The sequence below is a fragment of the Pempheris klunzingeri genome, chromosome 18 (genome assembly GCF_042242105.1).
Source record: "Pempheris klunzingeri isolate RE-2024b chromosome 18, fPemKlu1.hap1, whole genome shotgun sequence".
Classification (NCBI taxonomy): Eukaryota; Metazoa; Chordata; class Actinopteri; order Acropomatiformes; family Pempheridae; genus Pempheris; species Pempheris klunzingeri.
Window position 1 is genome coordinate 13,760,541 of NC_092029.1, and position 20,610 is coordinate 13,781,150.

General features: G+C 41.7%; 2 protein-coding genes across 2 annotated transcripts in view; one reads left to right on the plus strand and one right to left on the minus strand.

Moving 5' to 3' along the window:
• LOC139218327 (cartilage intermediate layer protein 2) overlaps positions 1-7,178 on the minus strand; it is a 38,410-nt gene extending 31,232 nt beyond the window's left edge. Inside the window, exon 1 of the mRNA XM_070849892.1 lies at positions 7,154-7,178. Within this exon, the coding sequence (XP_070705993.1) occupies positions 7,154-7,178 (25 nt within the window). The remainder of the gene's footprint in view (positions 1-7,153) is intronic.
• A 2,842-nt stretch (positions 7,179-10,020) lies between these two features.
• LOC139218065 (single-minded homolog 1-like) lies at positions 10,021-18,496 on the plus strand. Its single transcript, XM_070849599.1, has 11 exons — positions 10,021-10,195; positions 11,916-11,998; positions 12,104-12,193; positions 12,356-12,464; positions 12,910-12,995; positions 13,349-13,548; positions 13,679-13,785; positions 13,966-14,113; positions 16,606-16,762; positions 16,878-17,265; positions 17,754-18,496. Exons 1-11 carry the CDS (start codon positions 10,021-10,023, stop codon positions 18,494-18,496), a joined length of 2,286 nt encoding a protein of 761 aa, XP_070705700.1.
• The last annotated feature ends 2,114 nt before the right edge of the window (positions 18,497-20,610 follow it).

Consider the following 20,610-nt stretch of genomic DNA (forward strand, 5'->3'; position numbering starts at 1 on the left):
AGTTCAGCACCCAGCGTGATTCGTTAGGGGTTGAAAGTAATGACCCATGACCAGGAGGTGTTTTAACATGGGGTTTGTAAATCAATATTACATTAAAAGGAACTGCTTTTATGTCCCCCACAACTCTCCAGCTCATGTTTTATAGGCTGTGTGGTGTTTAGAGCTATGGCTCACCTCTTAGGTACAACTGTGAGCTGCACAGATGAAACAGATTGTATGAAGTTTTCACAGATTTGATTTCACTTTGTGCAACTGGATATTCTCAGCCAGTATTGCAAGAAGAAGGGCGCTGTGTGTTTGTGCCATTTACATGTTTTGTCTCCTTTCCACTGTAGCATGCTAGAAGTATGTTATCTTGAGAAATGTCCTGCCCTGATCTTGAGGTCTTGTCCTAATAATTTTTTATCCTCAGCCTTTCAGGGATGAGACCACATCTGTCTCCGGTCACTATTTACACGCTCTTTCACCATAAAGTACTCCGAGTCACACACACGCACACCAAGACAAACACACACACATCCTCCTCCTATCTCATGCCTAATTCAAACCTGCCTTATGAGTCCCCTGACAGATCCACACAGAGTCAGCTCAACACATGCACACAGACATTCAATCACTGGGAAGCAGCGCAGGCCCCATATAAATCCATCTAGTAAAGCATCTTCTAGACCGTCCCCAATGCGAATGAGATGTCCCAAAGCCTTACGGTGTTATCTGGCCTCTGCTAAGGCAAGAATGTGATCTATGCCCCCCTAATTGTTGCAGTGGGAGGTTTTATAAGCACACTGTGGATAGGCTAAAAGAACAAATAAATCTTCAGGCTTGTAGTTTGCTTATAAATCCTCACTTTCTCTCCTTTTCCTGGTTTGTAATCAAAGGTAACTTCTGTCTGTAGAATGAGGGGAAAATACACTTTGAGAATAATTCTTAGCAGCTACTTAGTCAAGAAAATGTAGATTTACACTGTGTGTAGGAATACGCAACCACCACCAAATAGCGTATTTTGCAAAACACAATACGAACCTCAAGAATTACTTACAAGTGCTATCTGACCTCTGTCTCTGTCTCTGTCATTTCTTAGATTTCACTCTTTCTTTCCTTCTCTTTTTGTCAGTATAGAATAGTTCACTATCAAGTGTGACCAGTCTTGGCAGGTCTGATGTCCGTGCCTGTTCTCTACAATAGCTGGTTAGCCATGTCTGACATCTGTGGCTCCCCACAGTCAGGGTGAATACCAGGCTGAATAATGCACCAGGGCTGCACTGCTGGGGGAGGCACACGCCATTCTGCTCTGCCTCTTCTGGTTTCTGGACCTGTGACGTGCTGCAAACAATTCATGAAAACACCTCCAAATGTTCTCTGGGATGAATCATGCACACTGCTCGCTCTATTTACTTGAAGAGGATGTAATTGTTATGTTTATATTCACAGCGGATGACATGACTGCTTTTATGTGAAAGAGGTCACTTGGAGTGATGAACCAACAAAGAATGATAAACCCATTTCCCCTTTAATCTGTGGAGCGTTTTGGCATCTTTCATCTCACTGTTTTAGCTTTATGATCTTGAAACGTTATTATTTTGGTTCACTCTCATCAGCGCTGCCGTGAAGCATTTAGTTGCAAAAAAGCCAAATCATGGACATTGGACTTACATTCATTACACATGACACCAAATTAATGCTTAAGTTGCTGGATGTGTAGCAACTGTTTGCTTACATGCTTGCTATATCAACTTAAAGTGTAATAATATGTCAGGGTTGTGTTTACAGTTTATTTCTTCTTCCCCAATGCTTTATGGGAAGTAGTTTTTTCCCCCCAAAATGTATTATAGCAACTTTTGGCACAAGCTCTGATGGTATTATTGCTTAACATGAATCTAACAGGAATTCTGAAGCTGTGAAAAATGAAACTTAACTCTGAGGTTAATGTTTAAACTTTTTCGTAAATCAAATTCTATGATAACTCATAGCTTAAATAAATAAGATCTGTAAATCCTCAGTCCCACCGCCTGCTCAAAAGATGCCAAAAACACCATTTTGACCCTAAAAGAGTCCGTGTGCTGCCATTGATCCTTCAGACAGAATTTACATAACACCAGGGGTGTGAGTTTCTTACACACTGTGTAAACCGTCCGAGGCCACGTTGGTGCGGTTGTCAGTGTGGAAGAATAATCTCCGCCGTTCCCTCCACCACAGGCTGCTGACCCCTGGCTGACCCTTGGGCCAGCGGCTGGGGTGTTAATGTTCACCCTCACCAGGGTCGCACCCAGCATGTTTATTTTATGACACAGGAGAAGGAACCTCAGGAGGGAGTGTGGCCTCAGCACATTGACCCCCAAACCCATTAGAAAGAAGGCTACCGAGCTGTAAAGGCCCTTTCTCATGCCCGAGTCATGTAGCTGCACTGGTCTGTGTTGTGGGGCTACTGTCCACCACAGTAGCATAAGAAGAACAGTGCCCCTTTGAACGTCCTCACGAACGAAACTAACTCTGTTTTAAAATGCATGACATCAAAAATCCATTGTCATACATTTTCTCACATGTTTCCTGTGAATTCTGGCATAACAACGATTCAGAATTGCTGTCAGTGTTTACCTTTACATTGTGGATCTATTTCAGTTCACCTCATTTTAATACAATTCAAATCTTTGATGTTCCTCATGGGGAATTTGGTTTGCAGGCAGGGTTTACAAAAACACAACAAAACCACGACATTTTGTACTATGCAAACACGCTTCAAAGACAACAGAGGCTGCTGAGGTATGCACATGTGCCAGTTTGCATTTGTCATCATGCTGTAAGAAGAAATCAAAAGAAAAGAATGATGACAAATTTCATAGTTGCTCAAATCTCCCTGTAGTGGTCTGTATACATCAACATCATCAGAGTTCCTGTTGTGGCAAAATGTTTGCGTAAATGCACATTTGCATTTGTTTGAACAGGAATGCAAGTGTGTGTGTGTGTGTGTGTGTGTGTGTGTGTGTGTGTGTGTGTGTGTGTGTGTGTGTGTGTGTGTGTGTGTGTGTGTGTGTGTGTGTGTGTGTGTGTACTCTGGAGAGAATCCGTCGGCCACATTTCCAATTCTGCTCAATTTCAGCAAGAATCTCAGTAATCCCGCTGAAGAGCTGCAGTTCTCCCACAGTGACATCCCATAATGGCGCTAACACCAGAGTGGTGGGCACCCAGCTACAACTCCCAGGCTACATTCGGTGCACGTTCCAAATCCCCCAACCTGTCTGTATGCAAACAGAGCCCCCCTCAGAGGAGAACACTGATCTGGCAGCCTTTCACTGAGCCCTGTGTAGACATATTTAATGCCTCAATAACCACTGCTTAAGACAGAGTGATGAACGCCAGGGGCTTTCATTACCACGAGAAGTTTATCCGTGTGTGTGTGTGTGTGTGTGTGTGTGAGTGAGAGAGAGAGAGAGTGTGTGTGTGTGTGTGTCTATGTGTGTGTGAGTGTGTGAGTGTGTGAGAGAGAGAGAGAGAGAGATACTACAGTATGTTCCCAAATAAGTGTTCCACTGTCATTTACCCATTGGGAATGTCAAGCTGCTGTTGTTTAAGGGAAAAAAAAAATCTCTCATGAATTAGCCTATTAAAGAGGATACTAATCTGTCTTTCAGCACTTCAAATTTATTTTGTGCTTAACATTTGAAAGCTTGTAGACAGGAGAGACGCAAGAACGCGTAAAACTCAAGGTGATTGAGGGCACATGTCAGGTGATCAGGAAACAAAATGGAGAGGGTTTGACCAAATTTAAGAAGAAATGCAATGGGAATCCAGTAAAAACATTTCTATTATTTTGATGGCACTTGTTTTCACCTCTATGGGTTTTGTTTCCACGTGCCTATCAGTGTCTGGGAGATGCAGAGGCAGCTGGATTGCAGGGTAAATACAGTCAGAACTGTGTCACAGCATCAGTGCTGCAGCTTATTGGTCCCTCACATATGTACACAGTCTGAGGCGATGTGGAAGCATACCCGCAGGTAGAGCACATGCACACAAACAAATATGCATTGATGTGCATGTGAGGTATTGAAAAGCAGGGGGAAAGATCATGTGAATCCATATTTCTTATGGGGCAAAACGGAATGTTGTGTCATAAGACTTCTTCTTCACGTTACGGAGAAAACTGTATGCATTTAGACACCGATCTTTCTCACACACCATTAGCTTCATCTGTTGGCTGTTTCTGTTTTTCTTCCACTTTGGCAACAATGACAAGAACACCCAAGAGGAAAGTCTCTCTCTCCCCAGACACTCATCACCCAGAGAGGGAGTGAGAGAGAGCGAGGGAAAGAGCTCATGGAAGGATCAATTTGTCTGCACAGGAAACTGTGTAATGTTAATCACAACTTTAATTTGGGCTGAATTAGCATTTTGATGAACTTGCGGGGCTGACTCGTGTACTCTAAGCACCTTCAAATGCAGCACACACAGAGGAAATGGCAGTGTGGTTAATTAACGCTCGCACACAGCAGATGGGCTCAGTGAAGGGCCTGGCAGAAAGAGACACAGAGAGTGCGAATTGATGGGAAGTCACTGTTAATGGGAGAAAAGCAACACAATATAAAATGTCCAACCATCGCTCTCTAAATAAAATGGCTGGTTCAAAACCAACAGCTAAAGAAGGTGGGGAGTACTAAATAATATTTCCGTCTTTTAGGGAAAACCGAACACAAAGAGTCGGTAATAGCTTGCAGAAAACACAACTGGCAAATCTTGGTCAAGCATGCAGCCTGTTTACATATGCCCAACCGTTTCAATCTCGGAGCGCAGAGTGTAACCCAACATGGGGCCTCAGTCTCATTGCTTTTTCACTCGTTCTGTGAAATCTTTTACTAACACATTTACAATCGACTGTTTTCCATTTCCTCTCCTTCTTCTTCCTCTTCTTCTTCTTCTGTTTTACATCTTGCTGCCATTTCCACGATATCTCCTCAATGTTCCATGCAGTTTTTTTTTTTTTCGTTTTTTTTTTAATGTCTCTTCTCCTCCACATACAGACGCTATCTCTCTTTACACCGGTGGTGTATTAGTCCATAATGAAGTTATCTTGAGTGTATAAAAGAGGAGATGCGAGAGAACGAGGAAGTGGAGGAGAGGTTATAAATACAAAGGTGGATCTCCATGGCATTTACAGACAAATTAAAATACTGTATGTGGAAGACGTGGGGCAGTATTTTCAACTGTCTATGAATGTAATGTTCCCAATTAATTTCTATAAGATAACCATCAATTCACAGAGACTAGGAGCTTTCTTGAGAAGGTATGCTATTGTTGTGCGGTATTTAGGAGCAGGAACTGTTGACACTGTAGAAAATCCTGGCAGTCAGTTATAAAGCAGCAACCAACTGCTTACTGCAAAAAAATTCACATTATTTGTTTCACAATTTCCATGCTGGCTTATCTTTCAGGTTTGATTTAGGTCATAAATACGATGCTTTTTGACGGCCCATTTGCAAATATCAGCCCAGTCTGCCAATTCACAGGACGAACTTCCAATGGTAAAACAAAAGGTCTGTGTAGAGTAACAGGTACAACTTCTTGTGGATAGAAATGTTGGCTTTTTAGGGCTTTAAAGGGGAACTCCACTGTTTTTACACATCTGTTCGCAGGTCTTGGGGAGTACTACTGTCTGCTTGAGGCTATCAGCTCCAGGCTGCATCACCAGAAAGAAAATTGTAGAATAAAAAAAAGATGGTATCTCTGGTTCTTCTGCATTGATTTTAACACATCTAAAACTTTCCATTGTAAATCAATGAGACACAATGTTCTACGAGTGAAACGCTAAATCAGTGAGCGCATAAAATTCCTTCCCCTGCATTGTGTTTAATGGTGGCACAAATCTGACAGACGGGTACCTCAGGACCTCAGCAAACACAACAAAAACTATCGAACTAGTTCCATTTCTTAGTGTTGTTATGTGACGTCCTGGGGTTTCTGTGTTGTTTTTGTTTTATTTGAGCTTAAAGCACATTCATATCAAGCACACTGAAACGGCTGTTATTGAAAGAAGAGAATCAAGTACTGAATCCTGAATCTTTAATCTACCCGCTTGAATAGATGCCGCCAGAGGTGAAAGAGAACATATGTTGTTTAAAGGCCTTTCAGTGCCTTGCTCAAGGGCCAACATGCTCAAATACACCATGTTCCTCACCCCCCCCCCCCCTTTCCTTGAATCCTTTCCTTAAGTAACCTTCACTGACCTGCCACAACCCCTCCCTCGTTTTTTTTCACGTTGGAGAGAGAATGTCAGGCCCGGCTTCCCACAGAGAAGCGTGATTTGTGAAAACACAATAAAAATGGAAAGACGGGTTAGACTCAGGTGGCGAGGAGGGCGGGTTAGAAGGACAGCAAAGCGAGCTCCCCTGTTGTGACAGCCTGTGGTGGGGCATTAACAGGATGTCCGGGCAGGGTAAATCTTCTACCAGCCGCTCCGAGCTCATACCCTCAGAGAACTTCCCAATCAGTGACAGGCTGCCAGTCACTGCAGGAGCGGCAAGGATGATGGGAGGTGGCCTGAAGCCTGAGCTGTTGGTGCTGAATCTCCATTAAAGATTATTGCTTCATTCGTAGGAATGTTTTTGTTTGCATACACATGAAAAAAAAAAAGAGGTTTAGAGCATCAAGTGTTACTTTTTAAAGAAAAATACTTTGCATGGAGAAGAATCTATTAGGTGAACAAATCACAGTGACCTCTGACCCACACATTGAAAGAGAAATGAGATCCAGTGATGAGAGATTTGTCACAGAGAGAGATGTGGAGTAGATCTGAGCTTGGGGTAACTTCAAAGACTTGATAGATGTACTTCTTATAGAAGCATCAGACGTGAAGGATGCACTAGCATGTTGTCTGATTTAAAGTGAGGACATAAGACCGGTCAACATCTGGGGCTGTCCCCTAATTGCCAATTTGGTGTTGTTATCCGTCAGAAATTAGAAAATAATAGAAAGGTAAAGCCTTGTGGGGCTAATCTTGAGTCCAGTAGAAGCCACACAGTTAAGTCTCTATCTCTCTCACTCCTCCACACACACACACACACGAGGAAGGAGAGATATCTGTTCCCAGGCAGCAGGAAAATCTCCAATTATGGCAGGATGCGGCATCAATTTTAAGGGCTAATTATGTGCGTAATGAGCTCACCGTCATGCGTCCGCGCCCCCGTCATCGCGCCCGCTGCTCTAACCAGCAGCCCCCTCCTCCTCCATCTGAGCTCGAGGTAGCTAATTAAAAAACTACATGCGCCGCGGCGCTCTCATCTGATTCACACCATGGATATTAATCCTCAGATAAACGTGTTTGAGGGACACCAAACCATTGCATGAGCTTTGGACGCGGCGCACTGCTCCCTGAGACTGGTAAAAAAAAAAAAAAAGAAAAAGGAAAAAAAAAAAAACCCAGCTCCAAAATAACTCAAGACAAAACGGGTTAATTTGATGAGAGGAAAAATTAGAAACCACAAGTCCAGTGGTTTCAATTGGCACAAAATAAAAAAAACATGCAAATTCAACCTCAAGATTTCAATTTTAAAAAATTCAAAGTTTGTGAGTAGATACATAGCTTCTACACTTCACAGCGTGTGTACCTACTTCTTTTTTAATAGCTTCTCCTGTATTTAGAATAACCAAAATGAATGAAGAGAGGTTATGGGCCCAAAAAGGTTCTGAATCCAGAAGGAGACAATCAACCAGAAAATCAGCTAAAAATCCAGTGCAACCACCAAAAGGGGTGAACGGGTCCATGTTGTTGTCACTTGTGTACAGTTCGGTATAATTAAAGAGACGCATCGCTATCACGCATAATAAGCAGGGTGGGGTGGGGGGGTGGGGGGTAGAGGGGGTAAGGCCTATTTATTGGACAACTCACAGCAGCAGCATGAACACAGAATACAGTGACACCCTTTTATTTATTTCTTCATCAGTTGTGTTTGTGTTTTTTATGAGTACAAACGTCGCCAAACCTGCGCACTTTATCCACATTTCATCACATTGTCTATTGAGCTTTTGAGAAATTGCATTTTCTCTGGGAATAATGAAAAATACTTTATTCGTGATGACAATTTCCTGGATTTATTCAGTATATTTCCAAGGGAGTAAGAGCAGTTCTACTCAATAAATCAACACTGAGATCATTCTGCTCGATGTCATAATGAATCGAGAGCCGATTTCGCATGATATGAAACATGTGTAAACTGATGAAATTTCGTTATTGATTGTCATGAATGTTTTTTTTTTTTTCTGGAATAAAACACGATTTGTGTTGTGTTCTGGATATCTTTCCCTTTAAAATGGAGGACGTTGCAGGTTTTTGTTTAGCCTATCACCTGCAGGACAATCCCCTGCTATTCTGTTTTATGCGGATTTATTCATTTATTTCAGCTTGATCCGAGATCTCCACGCTAATGACAAAAACATAACAAGATCACATCTAAGCTCACTCCGGGCACGGCCAAGTGCCGCGCATACCTTGCCGCACCGAGTCGACGCCTACGGCGAGCGTCCAATCACGAGATGCCTTTCAGAGCCTCCGTCCAATCAGAGCGAGGTGGGCGCACGGTGGGCGGGCCCAGAGCAGCTCCGGAGAGGGACATTGAGATAGTTGAGGAGAGGAGGCTTGTTGGGCACGAATGCCACTCGTTGCGCGTCCTTATAATTTGGAGAGGTGTATGCAGTGCACGGCCCGTTCGCCTTTCCAGGTGGAAATCCAGGAGGAGCTGAGACCAAACTTAACTGGGACGACTGGTGAACCCGGTTCAGGACAGGTGAAATTCCCAGCAGGCTGCCCAGTAAGGCCACAGGATCGATTCAGATGTAGGAAAATACAGTGCATGTCAGCGCGGGTAGGAATACTGCAAATATATCCATCTCAACAAGTCTGACAACTTGTGCTGGATGTTAAATATGTATATTTTTTTATTTTCTTAAAACAAAGTGAAAAAAAACAAATCGACCGGCGAGGTGAGATTATGTCACAGCTGGGTTTTTTTTTTCTCTCCCAACGCGGCAGCACACGTTTGAGGAATTGTGTCGGCTCAAATGACATTTTTATCGATAGGCAACTCCTGCAGTGACCATCAGCAACATGACGCCTTGTTTTACAACTCCTAGCAGAACATGCCAGAATGACTTCATCTCACTGGCAGAGGTTTGACCTGTTTTAGGATGAATATTACAGGCTGCTTTAGCGGCTACAATGACTTGAGATGGACATGTTTGCAGTGTGCCCTTCACTACATTGAGATTTTCTTTTTTTTTTCTCCCACCAGTATGATGAGGTTGTTTTCTGTGACATATTTACCAAAAAAAAAAACATGCATTAAAACATGCATTTACAATTTCATAAAATTAAATGACATTATTGCATGTAATAACTTGCTGTTGTTTTTTTTTTTTTGCTGCTGTGATTGTTTTATTTTGTTAAATTGTCGCCATTGTTTCTGCTTCTCGTAGTGATGCTGCTGTTTAAAGCCGAGAATATCCTGATTTTATGTCTCCTTCGCTCCATCAGACTTTTGTTTTCATTGATGACTGATGTGTACTTTAATGTGCAGCCTTGTTTTTCCAGGATCTGCTCCATGTGACATGCAGGCCTGCATCAGGCATACATCAAAATAACACAAGGGTCGGTTACATCATGTCCGCTCTTGGTGTTAACGCAGGGCCTCTGCACCTTTGCTTTCCCAACACTGGATATGGCAATAATGATTTTTTTTTTTTTACCTCCTTTATGTGTTTTGCAGGTCATGGATGAAATCCTGCGGCAGCACCGCGGAGGTTTAACTACAACCAGCTGAAGTTTCACAGCCACCAGGAGTACCAGGGATATTCTCACTCTGCTTTTCTTTCTTTTTGGATTCTACTATTTATATTAGAAGTCCAGCTTTTTTTTTTTTTTTTTAGTTGATAAAAACCTGCAATGAAAAGGAGGCAAAGCGGAGAGGAATCAGTCCACCTATTTTGAATGAACACCGTCTCACACGAGGAAGGATACAGTAAAAAAAAGGCGCCGAAATGAAGGAGAAATCCAAAACGGCCGCAAGGACTAGACGGGAAAAGGAGAACAGTGAATTTTATGAACTGGCCAAAATGTTGCCTTTACCGTCCGCCATCACCTCCCAGCTGGACAAAGCCTCCATAATAAGACTGACAACAAGTTACCTGAAGATGAGAATCGTTTTCCCTCAGGGTGAGACTTTCAACACGTCTGCTGACCTGTCAGCTCTGGAGCTCAGTTTAGAATGAGAAAACTAAATATTCTCTAAGTATTTACACTTGTTCATTATTAGCTTACAAAATTATTTACATATTTGCGTCACGTTAATGTCACATAGTCTGAATAAATAAAAAAAAAAATAAAATAAAACTATAGTCAACAAATGTGAAATTACAAGAAAATATAGGCTATTGAGTGAATTCCACGAGACCAAATTATTATTTTATAATAAAATAAAAATAGGAATTAAAAAAAAAATCACGGCTGAGGAGGAGTGTTACTGCACTGATTAATGCAAATAAAATGAAAACTATTCATTGTATCATCAGAAATCCCTTCAGTCCTCTTAACAGTAGACTACCGCGGGGAGGTTGTGGAAGGTTAGAAAAATAAATTAAATAAAATTTAAGTAGGATGCTGTTAATTAACCCACACGGAGCATTCACAGGCCCACTCTGCGCCATATAGAAACATTATAGGACTATTACAGTCACTTTTCGATGAGCAGCAGGGGAGACTTTACAAATGGATTCATGATCGGTTTTAATTCCGTGTGGCCGAAGCAGACGGTGCAGCCACCATCTTTTATACGGATCTCTGCAGGCTTCTCTGCCTGCGTGACTGAGAACAAGACGTACCAATTTTTTTTTTTTTTTTTTTTTTTAAAAAGGCCCTGCACAGCTTCTGATCACCCAGAGCCATGGAAGCAGGAGGAAGCACACACACTCTTGTCTTGTGCAGGAAAAAAAAAAAAAAAAAATGCTGTTAATGATCTGCACGAGCTCAGATCACCGCAATCACGTTTCTGCTGCCAAGTAAATACAACAGTCAGGAAGCCTATTTTAATATTTCTCTGTCATAACATAAAAGTGTATGTAAAAGGAGAGCAGATTTTTTTTTTCTTCCTTTAGTAATATTTCTGGTGTTGTGCATCCAGCAGGAACACATCCTTGCTTTAGTTGTAGGTCCCTTCTTCTCCATCCTCTCGTTGGGTGTGCTGATATTAGACCTACTTTCATTTTCGTTTAGGCTACAGCAGGGGACACGGACACCTAATTTATTGATGATACCCGAGCTCCATGCGATTTCTGATGAAACTGAATGAATTTCAATGAGCAGCGCTGGCGACTTGCTTTGTTCCACTTAGAAGATAAAATAGTGAGAACAGTGTCCTGCACTGAGGGATTTATCAGAGGGAGAGAAAAAAATTAAAGATGGACGCATTTGTGGTTGAATTAAGGGAGGCGTTAAAGATCTGCGTTATTATAATAATTATTATTATTATCATCGTCATTATTATTAAAGTATTGATAGTCTATATTTCAGTTGTTACAAGTGAAACATTTCCGGTGCATCTTGTAAACACCAACAAATTCGTTCATGTCCAGCAACATGTGACAGACAGGAGAGGACACTGTAAATACTTAAACACTAAATTTTAACAGGCACGCCTCCGCCTTGAGGGTGTGTGTGTGTGTGTGTGAGAGAGAGAGAGAGAGTGTGAAAGTGAGAGTGAGACAGAAGGAGGGAGGGAGGGAGGGGGAGTCCTGCCTTTGGATATACAATAATATTAATGTATGCTATGAAATCATTTGACCACTACATATGCTATCATATTTATCACTATTACTGCACATGTCTTGATAATGTTGTGTGGCAGCTCAGCAGTAGCCTGTTATTTCACACTCTCCAGGTTTGGGTGAGGCGTGGGGTCATACAAGTCGAACAAGATCTTTGGAAAATGTTGGACGAGAGCTGGGATCTCATTTACTGCAGGTATATTATTATCATTATTATCACTATTATTAATATTATTTATTATTATTATTATTATTAGTCACTTATTGTGAGGGGTAATTGCGGCCTGTGGTGTATTTGCAGACGTTGGACGGATTCATCTTTGTTGTGGCTCCAGATGGGAAGATCATGTACATTTCTGAGACGGCATCGGTCCACTTAGGACTGTCTCAGGTCCGTTTGTATAATTAGACTCATTTCTAACAGATTCTTTTTCTGTATTTTCTCTCATTTTCATAGCCCGCAATTTAAAGCTAAGTCAGTTCAAACGGAGACTTTCCCACCTAAAAACACAGACAGCCACAACCTGTTAATTACCTGAGTTATTCTCAACAGGTAGAGTTGACCGGGAACAGTATTTATGAGTACGTCCATCCCGCCGACCACGACGAGATGACGGCCGTCCTGACGCCACATCAGCCCTATCACTCACATTTCGTCCAAGGTAAAAAAATAAAATAAAAAATGCATTTCCTCTCTCAAGCTTCCCGTGCGCAAAGTCGTCCATTTGCAATTAAATTACAACTTACTGTGCAGCATGTGGCTGTTACCAATGCAACGGATGTGTGTCAATATCACACAGATGGGACACAAATACACTAGTGTGTGTGTGTGTGTGTGTTTTAATCGGATAGAAATTGTAATACCTGCATTTTGGGATGCGCTTTATATTTTTCCACGTATCAAATAATATAATGCAAAAATAATGCATTTATTTTGGAGTCATTAAAATGCATTTATATTTCAAATAGCCCTTTTTTTTTTGAGACGCAGACATATGGCGACAGCCTTTTTTTTTTTTTTTTTTTTTTTTAAAAATCAACCCACGGCAGTTTCTTCTTATCCTCTGATTTAAAATCGCTCAATTTAAACTGTTTTCCCTCCTGCAGAATATGAAATGGAGCGCTCTTTCTTTTTGCGGATGAAATGTGTGCTGGCAAAAAGAAACGCAGGCCTTACCAGTGGTGGATACAAGGTAGGCAATTAAGCTTCGGCGCTGGCCTATATGAACATTTAATTAAATATTCATTAACAAAATATTTAATTGCAATAAGATAATTAATGGTATAATTTGATAGAAAACAAATGGAGTTCAGTATTCAAATGACTTATACTATATTCTTTATTTTCACCAAAGAACATAATGTAGTATTATTATAGTATACTTTTGTATTTGTATAATATTTCAATACTAATTCTATATTTCTGGTCAGTAGCTTACAATCTATGCAACAGGGATCTGAAATGTAGCACGCAAATTTCAGGGTTTAATTATCCACATTTAATTTTCATCTTAGCTTTTCTCGCTGTCCATGTGCTCCACCACAGGTGATCCACTGCAGTGGCTACCTGAAGATCCGTCAGTACAGTTTGGACATGTCACCCTTTGAGGGCTGCTACCAGAACGTGGGTCTGGTGGCTGTGGGTCACTCCCTGCCGCCCAGTGCTGTGACTGAGATCAAATTACACAGCAACATGTTTATGTTCAGAGCCAGCTTGGACATGAAGCTCATCTTCCTGGACTCCAGGTACATGGCGTTTCTGAGTTCCCTTCAAATCCAGTCTTCTTAATCTTTTCACAGACAATTACGAACTATCCCCAGATCACTCTGCATATTATTATTTTTTTTTTAAAACAACACCTCAATTCCTCTCCAGGGTGGCAGAGCTGACAGGTTATGAGCCCCAGGACCTGATAGAGAAAACTCTGTACCATCACGTCCACAGCTGTGACATCTTCCACCTCCGCTGTGCACACCACCTCTGTGAGTTACAAGCCCGCCTCTATTATGCTTTCAAGGCTGACCTTGTCAGACAGTAGCTGTTCAGGCAACCTGCTGCAGCTACCACATGCAGACAATCACACACACACACACACACACACACACATATACATGTTATTAATCACGTTAATCTCTGTCTTCTGATTCTTTTATCTCCTTCAGTGCTGGTAAAAGGCCAAGTCACCACTAAGTATTATCGTTTCCTGGCGAAGCACGGCGGCTGGGTCTGGGTCCAGAGTTACGCCACAATTGTCCACAACAGCCGGTCCTCAAGACCCCACTGTATAGTCAGCGTCAACTATGTCCTGACGTGAGTCTCGCTTAATTTTCTCTTCGTAAAATCAGAGAGAAACTTTTGAGAAACAGATTAATTTAAGACTAAAAGTTAGATTTATATGTCTTTCTTCAGAAGTTTGTGCAAGGGAAGGGTACCATTCATGCATATAAATTGGTTGGAATCTTTAATTTGTGACTATGAATTCTACATTTTAAATATTAAGTTTTTACAATGATTCCATTTGGGATTGAAATCTCTAAAACTACAGCTACATAAACACAGAAACACATGGTTTACGGTGCTACATTGGACTAAAAGCAGATGCATTTTTAATGGTGTTTGCAGAGGGAACAGCATTGAATATTTAACTAGATTAAGCAAAATCATATCATACACTCTTATGATCCATGCTCAAAGCTCACTGTATGATATGATGGGTCTTTGTCTCTTGGAGAAATCCTTCTCTTTATCCCTCTGTAGCCTCTGTACAAATCCATCAAATACGGTGGCTGCAGGGCTCAGGCAGTTGTGTGTTATGAGAGCACAAAGCACACTAAGGCCCTTTGAGACAGCAAGACAAACATCAGGGTTCAACCCCATCAAAAAACCTCTACTGTCACCATCGATCTGCAGTCTAAGGAAAGCAAAATCGATCAAACGGTGAACTAGGAATCAATAGCTATCTCATAGCTGTAGCACATGTTGGATTTTCCTCGTTAAGTTTAGTTGATCCACACGTCGTGTTTCTCTGTGTGTGTGAGTGTGTGTGTGTGTGTGTGTGTGTCACTCTGTGTGTGTAACGGTGTGTTTGTGCGAGTCTCTGTACGTGCATGCATGCATGTGGCTGCACTCCAGGTATTGATCTCTTCAATGCAGTAAGGAGAAAACAAAGTAACTACATTAAAATGACAGCGAATTTCCAAACGCATAATTAGCTCTTACACGGGAGTTTCCAAAAAGCTCACACTTAGCAAGAGCATAAAATAAAAAACAACTACATTAAAAAAACAAACAGCAATTCAATCACCTTGTCCCAACAACATTTTAACCCAAGAAGAATCCATTAATAAATTATGTTTGGAGGTTGGCTGGTGGCATATTGCAGACACGAGGTGCTCTGACATTGACCCTGAGGTGGAATTCGGCTAACACAGCTGAGTTTGCACAAAGGCCCAACATTATTGGCTCAGACTTAAGTCAGCCAGGGCACAGATAGGATGCAGAACCAGCCATCGCAACTATACCTGCAAGAGCAAATAACACTCACACTGTGTACTGGCTATCCAAACACAGCCTTTCCCCTAAGGTGTTGTACATAAAGAATGGGTCATATTTAGAGTCATATTAAAGAGGCTGGCTGTGCAGGGTCAGGGATGGGCCACAGGGTTTAAAATGCCAGGCAGCTGCTATTACATACTGTTGATGTGATAAGTTAAGAATAGGCTCATGTTTGCTGAACACTTGACACAGGAGCCTTTTTACTCCCTCGACAGTGACACTTGGATTGAGTTCAGCCACAGGACAGTGGGTTAAAATGTCAAACATGGTGCACAAGCTCCATGCACATGTACAAGTAAAAAGACGCCTGCATTATACAAAAAAAAACATATATATATATTTTTTTTAAACGATTCTTTAGCAGAGGAGGTTCAGTGCAGTGATAGTGTACATGCAGATGAATGCGTCTGTGTGTGCACACTTAAGTTGCTCTCTGGAAGGGTTCTGGCAATGGTTGTACGGCAGAAAAGAATGATTAACTTTCTTCATGGTGTCTGTTATTTTTCTCAGAAGTGGGAGGGCTTAATCTCTTGAACTTATCTTAAATGTTGTTTTCACTTCTCATAGTCCTCACATCATTCATGGCACGAAAAGTGTGTTTGTTAAATAGGTCTGCGCAGCTATCTATATTCAATATTGGCCAAGACGTCTGCTGCAGACTAATTACTGATTATGTCACGTGGTGCAACACTAGCACCAAGACTGTATAGGAAAGATAGAAGATGACCAGATATTTGGGGAAACTGCAAGCCTAACGTTTTGAGAAGCTCTGACTGATTGGGAAAACCTGGAGGGCCAAGTAACACTGTGACCTCCCTTATTAACATTCAAAGCATCCTTGAGCAAGGCACTCAACCATCAATACTAAAATTAAGCTGCTCAGTAGCCCACGCTATTCACACTATCTTTAAAACTAGTAGTCTGCTAGCAGCTAGGTGATGTTGGGTGCTTATGTCCAACAATGACAACTGACATGCTGGAGGACCTAAAAGTCAAGGTATTGTTAAGTTGTTAGAACTTATTCTAAGGGCACATGAATATTCGTACCAAATTTCATGGCAATTCGTCTAAGCACAAGAGGAAAAGTCAATCAAAAGGGCAATACGTTCAAGAGATGTTTAAGTCCTGACCAAAATGGTGGGCTGACCGATTCCAAAAGCTGCTAACATGGCTAACAAAAGCTCTAACCTGGATAAATACGGGTTAAAAGGGTTATTATCCAAAAAATATTGTGTTTCTGTCAAAAGGGATACTGAGTATAAGGGAATGCAGCTGTCCTTGGACCAAATGAGCCCCATCAAGCCAGCCTTCCCCTACGCTGACAGCCACAATGAAGACAGGAAGAGCAGCAAGTCACGTCTGACCCAGACGAAGGTCAAAGCCAGAGCTTCACCCTACCCACAGGTAATAAACTGTCTGTTTCATACTAATAAACTGAATCAAGACACAAGACTTGGTGCTTAATTGTTTGAAAGAGGTTTACAAAGTTTCTCAACTGCAATTTTCTTGTTTCTGTCAGCAGTTTTCAGCTTTCAATCCAGAGCGCTCAGAGTCAGACCAAGATAGCCAATGGGGAGGGAGCCCGCTGACAGACTCTGCATCTCCTCAGCTGTTGGATCCCGGTGAGACTGCGGAGACATCTTGTGCCTACCGACTGTATCCAGACGCAGGCTCCCTGTGCTATGGCCTGGGTCTATCAGAGAACGATCTCGCTCATGCCCAAACACATCCTCACACCACTACCTGCGACCGCGTGCGATGCCAGAGTGGACGCTACTTCCTAGGAACCCAGCAGTCTGGAAGGGAGGTGTGGTGGGATGCCACGCGTTCTGTGCTCTCGCTGCCGAAATCATCCGTGGAGAACAGCGAGGGCTATGAAATCACATCCTACCATGGAGCCATTCACGGTGAGGTGTTAGGGTTGAGACCACAACCATCTGTCTCTGAAAATAGCTCTGGCCTAGCTTCTCCTGGTAGCTGTTTTCCAAATGTTGTTATGGGACATGCTAAGTTGTTTACGCCGTCTCTTGCCAGTGTGCCGATTGCTACCATCTGTTCAAAAATTGCTTGCAATCGAAAGCCAAGTTATTTCACATTTCACATTCTTAAACAGGGAAACAACCCCCACTGTGCTTCTGCCAAGACTTCCAGTCCAACAGACCATGATTGTATATGCGTTTAAAAGCAGAATTTCACACAACATACAGACAACTTGTAGTAGTTTTAGTGCCTGGCACCTAAAACATATGAGACGCAATGTAGGATACAGATCACGTTGAGTCGTATTTACACGCTTCGTAAATACAGGCAGGCAAAGGATCAAATTACTTATTGACACAATGTAATTCATTGATTTACACTGTATTGAAATGTGGCCATTGAACTCTTTCTACAGGACGGGGCCACTGGGATGAAGACAGTGTAGTGAGTTCACCTGATGGAGGCGGGTCCACCAGTGATTCGGGTGAGCGTTACCATGGCGATCACTTCCGGGCAACCCCTCGTGAGCCCAGCAAGATGGAGACCCTGATCAGAGCCACGCAGCAGATGATCAAAGAGGAAGAGAGCCGTCTGCAGCAACACAAGGCGCCGCTGGACGTCTCAGGCCTCGCCAAAGCTCACAGCCCATGCTTCGCCACCTCACTACCCCACCACTCCCAGCTCACCATGCCCAGCGTGGTGTGCTGTGGGCCGGGAGCCCCCAGCATCGACCTCCCCTCGGAACGCCTCCATCACCGGGACAGCATTAAAGTGCTCGGTCCACATGACAATGATGAAAACACAACCAGTCCAGCATCCCTGTCTCGCCTCAGCAGCCCCAGCTCTGATGGGATCCCCAGGTCGGCCCTCTCCCTCACTAAGGACTACATGCAGACGGATCTGTCCCCCCACCCTCCACAGCCCCAGGGGAGCCCGCTGCTCTATCCAGCCCAAGAGAGGCAGCCACTGGACAGACAAGCAGCCTATGCTTTGACTGGATACTCCCTGGAGCACCTGTATGACCCGGAGAACCTGCGGAGTTACTCTGGCCTGGCCTGCGGAGGAGTCCAGTATGATGTGGCATCTCATGTGAGGATGCAGGCGGAGCAGATGCAGGGACACAAGGCCACCTCAGTTATCATAACCAACGGGAGCTGACGACATCTGGCAAAGATAGGTCCTGTTCTCTAGATGAGGATGTTACTCTAAGGTGGTGCTTTATGCACATAAAAACACTGACCAGGTGCTTGATACAAACAGCAGTACAGTTAAAAAAAAAAGAAAAAAAGAGATAAAGAAATAAAAGGTACTCGCACTGGGTTGATGTACCCTTGGTGGCTCATTCAGCACAAATTGTGTTTGTCAGCCTTTGTATCATCCCATTCGCTACCATTTATCATCGGAGGACGACATGAACGAGTGTTCACAAACTGACATTTGGTATGCCACTTCACACGATGGAGGTTTGCTCCATTACATAGGAATACAGTGTTATTTTAATGGGGGTGAGCTGAATTTTCCTTCCTGCAAAGACGACCGAAGTTTTAAGGTCTGGTTAAACATCAAACCAGCGTCTCTGTTCCAAACGTCTCACACACCATTGGCCATGTGAGTTAATCTGTCGTGGACGCGATTTCCAAAGGCAGTAAAAAAAACGTGTTGTTCCACTGCCCCTTCACCCGAAAACTCTGTCGCACAGAGCATAATGTTTGACACATGAAGTGCAACATGGGAAAGGCAAGCGTTTTACTATTGTAAGATGTCAATGTTTCCTGGTATTTCTTTGTCAGTGGGCTATTTTATGTATGTGCCATTTTTTCTGTCCAAGTAGAATCTTAACTGGTCGCATAAAATTAGTTTTGATGTTTGGATTACACCGACATTAGGTTTAAAAAAAATGAATAGTGTGGAAAAACAGAAAGAAAAAATGCTTCTGATATGTAAAAGTGTCACTTCAAAAGGTCAGCTTGAAATTGTTTTAATGTATTAGTGAAAAGCCCTCAGTTAGAGTGCAAAGATAGATTACAAAACTATTTGTACACATTTGTAATCTCTCCATGCCCTCTGAATACTGGCATTGTATGTACAGACTAACAGTTGTGGCTTAAACACTGTTATTTACATATCAGAGTATAATCTTTCCTCTTTTTACCTCACTAACCTGTTAACCCAACTTATTAGCATATGTAGAGTATGCTTTTGAATCCTTAAAATCCTGCTGCACATGCAATTGTTCTGATAAAGAAATCCATTTGCTTTTGTTTTTTTTGTTGTTGTTTTGACATGACAAAAAAGGTGAAACGTCTAAATGGTTAAAATAATTGATACAGACTTATCTAAAAAATATGTTGAATGTCTTTTGTTTCTTATTTAATTTATGATGTAAATATCATCACATAATGAACTTTTGGACAAGAAGTGATAAGATTATTTATTAATTGGTTTTAAAAAAGTCTCTTAATCTGAATACAGTTGCAAACAAAACTTTTGTCTCTGTTGATTTTTGTCTTACAGCTGTTATTGGTACGAATGAATGAACACACACATAATGCTGCAACTGCACTTTTAGACATACTGTAGATATACATAGCTGTTGTTCATCCATCGTGACCAGTCGGGACAGCTTTGTATGATTCATTTTGTGACATATATTTAAATGTAAATAGATAGATATACACAAATACACTGTTGCCCATAAAGTTGGAATAATTGTTCAAAACCCCAAATTTTGTTAAAGCCTGAATACACAGTTTGCAAAGGTTAATTGTGGTTTAAGTTTCACTGTGATATGTTTGGAAGAGTTTGATCAATAAAGTTGAGAAGATATACACTTTATTTATCAAGAATAAATCACATTGTCACAATCATTTCATGAGAAGAGGTAAAAAAACATTTTATTCCAACTTTATGGGCAACAGTATAGATTAGTTAATTAGTTTTTATGTTAGTTACTGACATTTGGTCCATCCCACACAGGACCACAAGACACTTAACTATTTATCAAAGATAAAAAACACAACGTTATATATAGATATAGATAAAACGTATGAATATACAGTAGGTCTTAAGTCGATGGCTATGAATTTTTAAGTGAGTTTCATCTAGAATTATTTTGCAAAAAGAAAAGACTGAAACCTTGGAGGGTAGGTCTGGTATCACACTATACGTTTTTAATTGTCACAAATTCAATGAAAAGATCAAAAGAAAGAATTCAAAAAAGTAAATCTTTAAAAAAAATTGGTCCATTTTTGAAAAAAAGCAAAATAATTTCC

Bases quoted from the DNA above. Each gene is read 5' to 3' on its own strand.
- LOC139218065 (XM_070849599.1), top strand. From the start codon at position 10,021: ATGAAGGAGAAATCCAAAACGGCCGCAAGGACTAGACGGGAAAAGGAG. The intron at 13,549-13,678 runs GTACATGGCGTT...ATTCCTCTCCAG, and splicing joins CTCATCTTCCTGGACTCCAG to GGTGGCAGAGCTGACAGGTT. The intron at 13,786-13,965 runs GTGAGTTACAAG...TATCTCCTTCAG, and splicing joins CCGCTGTGCACACCACCTCT to TGCTGGTAAAAGGCCAAGTC.